Source organism: Octopus sinensis, linkage group LG4, assembly GCF_006345805.1.
Source record: "Octopus sinensis linkage group LG4, ASM634580v1, whole genome shotgun sequence".
In the NCBI taxonomy this organism is placed as follows: Eukaryota; Metazoa; Mollusca; class Cephalopoda; order Octopoda; family Octopodidae; genus Octopus; species Octopus sinensis.
Genome location: NC_043000.1, coordinates 99,248,811 through 99,253,810, shown reverse-complemented (window position 1 = coordinate 99,253,810; position 5,000 = coordinate 99,248,811). Strand labels below are relative to the sequence as shown.

At 41.1% G+C, this 5,000-nt stretch overlaps 1 protein-coding gene across 1 annotated transcript in view; it reads right to left on the bottom strand.

Annotated features, from left to right (window-relative positions):
• Positions 1–4,858, bottom strand: part of LOC115210540 — a 51,293-nt gene extending 46,435 nt beyond the window's left edge. The window contains exon 1 of the mRNA XM_036502663.1: positions 4,704–4,858. Within this exon, the coding sequence (XP_036358556.1) occupies positions 4,704–4,833 (130 nt within the window). The 5' untranslated portion in view covers positions 4,834–4,858. The remainder of the gene's footprint in view (positions 1–4,703) is intronic.
• Positions 4,859–5,000: the final 142 nt, after the last annotated feature.

Here is a 5,000-nt window from a genome sequence, read left to right as displayed (position 1 = left end):
TTCATTCGACTAAAATTCGAGCCAGTACCCCAACATGGCCGCAAATAAAACATATAAAGAAGAGATATGTGTGTGTTTGCGTGTGTGTGTGTGTGTATGGGTGTGTGTGTGAGTGTTTGTGCACGTGTCTGTGTGCATGTATGAATATATGTTTGTATATATGTATACGTATGTCTACTTATATATATGTGTGTGTGTGTGTGTGTGTGTGTATATATATACATATATATTTTATATCAGTTAGCGACAGCAGGTATCATTTATTAAAGCTGGAATTACGCACAAACAAAAATTTATTTCTTTCACACAGGAGATTGCCAGCGAAAGCCGTCAAGCATATCAATCAACCTGTTTCGCATTCTCCTCCCTTCTCTTGCTTTCTCTCTTCCTCTCTGTCCCCCTCCCTCATTTCCTCTCTCCCTCTCCTTCCTCTCCTCCCTCTCTCTCTTTCGCTTTGTATATGTATGTGTGTGTTTATAATATATATCTTTTACTCTCTTTTACTTGTTTCAGTCATTTGACTGCGGTCCTGCTAGAGCACCGCCTTTAGTCGAGCAAATCGACCTCAGGACTTATTCGTTGGAAGCTTAGTACTTATTTTATCGGTTACTTTTTCCGAACCGCTAAGTTACGGGAACGTAAACACACCAGCATCTGTTGTCAAGCGATGTTGGGGGACAAACACAGACACACAAACATATTACACATACATACATACATATATACATACATATATAGCAGAGCTCACCAAGGCTGTTGACTCCCTAGCAAGAAATAAGGCTCCGGGAAAAGACGGCATCCCCTCAGAGATCATCAAAGCCGGCAAAAACACCATCCTGCTTCGGCACCTTCATGAGCTTCTGTGTCAGTGCTGGGAAGAGGGTACAGTCCCTCAGGATATGCGGGATGCTAACATCATTACGCTTTACAAAAACAAAGGTGACCGTGGTGATTGTAACAATTACCGCGGTATATCTCTTCTAAGCACTGTTGGAAAGACCTTTGCCCGCGTTATCCTGGTCAGGCTACAACTACTTGCTTCTCGAATCTATCCGGAATCGCAGTGTGGCTTTAGAATAAGCAGATCAACTATCGATATGATATTCTCCATACGCCAACTTCAGGAGAAGTCCAGAGAGCAGAAAATGCCATTACATATGGCCTTCATTGATCTAACAAAGGCTTTTGACTCGGTAAGCAGAACAGGCCTCTTCATCCTGCTCCAAAAATCGGATGTCCACCAAAGCTGCTGAGGATCATCAAGTCTTTCCATGATGACATGCAAGGCACCATACAGCACAACGGTTCAACATCAGCCGCCTTCCAAATAAAAAACGGGGTAAAGCAAGGTTGTGTCCTCGCTCCTACATTGTTTGGCATCTTCTTCTCGCTCTTAATTTCACATGCCTTTCAGACATCAGATGATGGAGTGTTTCTGCACAGTAGAAGTGACGGGAAACTGTTCAATCTCTCGCGCCTGCGTGCCAAGACCAAAATCAGAAACGTCCTGATCAAGGAGATGTTATTTGCTGATGATGCCGCTCTGGTATCACACACAGAAGAAGCCCTCCAAAGGCTCATTAACTGTTTTGAGCAAGCATGTAACGACTTTGGCTTAGCTATCAGCCTAAGAAGACCAACATCAGGGTCAGGCTACATCGGACATCCCAAACATACATATTGGAGACCACAGATTACAAGAGGTGGAGAAGTTTACCTATCTGGGCTCTACCGTCACCTACAACCTATCCCTTGACGCTGAGCTCAATATACGCATTGGCAAGGCAGCTGCTGCGATGGCCCAACTCTCCAAACGGGCTTGGGACAACAATAAGCTGACCAAGACCACGAAAATGAAGATCTACCAGGCATGTGTCCTCAGCACTCTACTGTATGGAAGTGAGACTTGGATGCTATACACACGCCAAGAGCGTCGCCTAAATATCTTTCACCTGCGCTGCCTCCGAAAAATCCTCCGCATCAAATGGCAGAATCATATCCCCAACAAAGATGTCCTCAGGCAAGCAGGAATACCAAGCATGTTTGCACTCCTCACACAAAGACGTATGAGATGGCTTGGGCATGTTAGCCGTATGAAAGATGGCAGAATACCCAAGGACATACTCTACGGAGAGCTTGCTAGGGGTACTAGGTCTGTGGGTAGACCGATCTTACGTTACAAGGATGTTGTGCAAAGGGACATGAAGGCGTGCAACATCAATATTAGCGGTTGGGAGGCAGTTGCCGGCAACCGTGGAGAATGGCGACGTACCGTAAAAGAGGGAATACAAAGGAGTGACAGAGAGAGAGAGGAGAAATGGAAAGAAAAGAAGAGACGTCAACAAGAAACTATGGCATTACAACCAGCCAGGAACAGTCTTCGCTAATATATATAACTAGCAGTATCGCCCGGCGTTGCTCAGGTTTGTAAGGGAAATAACTATAAAGCATTTTTAGAGAGTTATAGCCAAAAAATAGCAAAAAAATGGAAAAAAATTATGGTAAATTTTTTTTTTAGTTAAAATAGGTGGAGTTGCGTCCCCTAGACAGTTTGCGGTTTGTGTTTCTGATTCTCGACCCCATGTCGAATTTATTGATTTTTTTCAGAACTGGGGGAACTTTTCAAAATTTTCGCTGCGTTAGTTTTGAATTATGACATTGGGCTATGTGTGTGTCAAGTTTCATCAGAATCGGTTGAAAGCCGTGGTCAGGGTGAGGGTACAAGCAAACAGACACACAGAAACACGCACAGACAAACTGCCGTTTATATAGAGAGAGATGAAGGATGTATAACTATGCATACGGTGACACAAATATACGTAACTTTCCATGTATCTGTAGTCCTTCTCTTGAAGTATGAACCAATGTGTGTATATATCTTTTGGTTAGCTTATATATCACAATACTCATCTTAAAGTCCATCTATGTGTTTAACAGTTTAATTGTTTATTTATCACCCTGCCAATCAATCAATTAATCAATTAAATAATCAATGAAATCAATCAAATGCATAATGAATCGATAAGTATTTCAGGCTATCCATACATTCTATTGTCTTTGCAACCAACCAAATAATTATCTATCAATTAGAGTAACAGACTATGTGTGTGGCATGTGTGTTCTGTGTGTGTGTGTGCGTGTGTGTGTGTGTGTAGGGTCTACGTAGATGCTTGAATGTTAGAGCTTAATGCATGTGATGTGTAAATATGTGTGGCCTGTATGTGATTGTGTGTATGTTTGCGCGGACTTGAAGTATATGTGTGCTGCTTATAATGTGAAATAGTGTGTATCAGTGCATTTGTGAGTATGTATGTGGGATTGCGTATGTATGTGAGTGTGTTAAGCAAGTTGTTTATGATTGTGTATATGTGATGTGATAAGACTATGTAGAGTTATGACTAAAATGTGTGTAGGTATAAAGACTGTTGCTGTGTGTTTGTAACTGTCCAAGTAGAATTGAATGAATGTGGGTACTTATGTGAAGTTTGTAATCATCTTTGTGTGTCAGTATGTGTGTATGATATCTTCAGTGTGTGGTATCTTCAGATATAGATAAAATTAGTGTATGTGGGTATGACGACGACGATGATGATGGTATCATGGTGGTGGTGGTGGTGTGTGTGTGTGTATGTGTGTGTATGTGTGTATGAGTGTATGTGTGTGTATGTGTGTGTATGTGTGTGTGTGTGTGGTGTTATGGTGGGGTGCATTTTAAAAGGATGTATTGTGGTGTGGTAGAGTATAAAAATGAACATGAGCGCACTTTTGATGCCTGAGGAAGCGTAGAATTGGAGGTGGAAGACGGAGTGTTGTTCTTTGTGATAACAAAAAGCGGAGGAGCCATGGTGTGAAATAACATCCCAGTTTGCGGTATGTCTCTCTCCAAAGTATAAGGGACCGCATAACTGGGATATAAGACTGTAAAAGACATTCCAAAGAGATATGGTGAAACGCTCTTCTGAAACAGAAGAAACGTTAGTAGGGTCCAAGAAAGACATTAATGATATGGATGTACGGACATCTGTTGCAACGGTTTCAAGGGCAGGTTGAGAAATGGAAAGGAAGGGGGTTAAAGTGCTTTGGGCTAAAAGGTCACCAAGGCTAGAGTTCCCTTTGAAAGACAAGAAGGAATGTTTACGGAATACGAGAAGATGGCATGATTTGAGGGAAGGGGTGGAAAATATGCTAATGAATTTTCATAATACTGAAAAATGAACAGAGTTGTCTGTCTTGGCAACGATTAGATTCACTCCGAACTTAATCCTATATGTAATTAATTTTAATTAATACACATCAAGTCGTATGCTACGCTGACTTGGAAGAAAATAGTACTGCTACACACTACAGACACATTACGTAAATACTTTCAGTACAAGCTATAAATGCAAAACCAAAAACAAAACACTTGACTTACGCAAAGCACGCAGAGCAGAGCTGCTCTCGGTTGCACAATGAATGCATACAGGAAAATAAGACTTGTTAGCGGTTAGGTTAAAATAGAAAAATAATAAATACATAAAAAAGTAATTTATGCATCAATGCGAGCGAAAGATGTCAACCAAACCCCGAATGAACCAATAGTTTTAGAGCTGAAGAGTAAGATAGATAGATAGATAGATAGATAGATAGAGAGAGAGAGAGAGAGGAGGAGAGAGAGAGAGAGAGAGAGAGAGAGAGAGAGAGAATAAACATTGTAAACTTACATGATACAGTATAAGTAGCAGATGGTAGACTTAGAACCATTGATCCAATCGATGAAGAAGCACGAAAAAATCTCATAATCTCCACAAAGAATAGTCCATAGCACCGAACTGTTCCGTTTAAAGTTACCATTATTGCTACAATGCCTGTAAAGAAAGCAATGAAAGAAAGCAATGAAAGAATAAGTGAAGGGAGGAATTCTCTGTGCGTTTAATATTCTTACTTTCTTTCTGTAGTCTCTTATGCAATTAGCTGAATATGTGCGGCAAGACACGTAATGTCGTGCGTGCTAGTTGCAG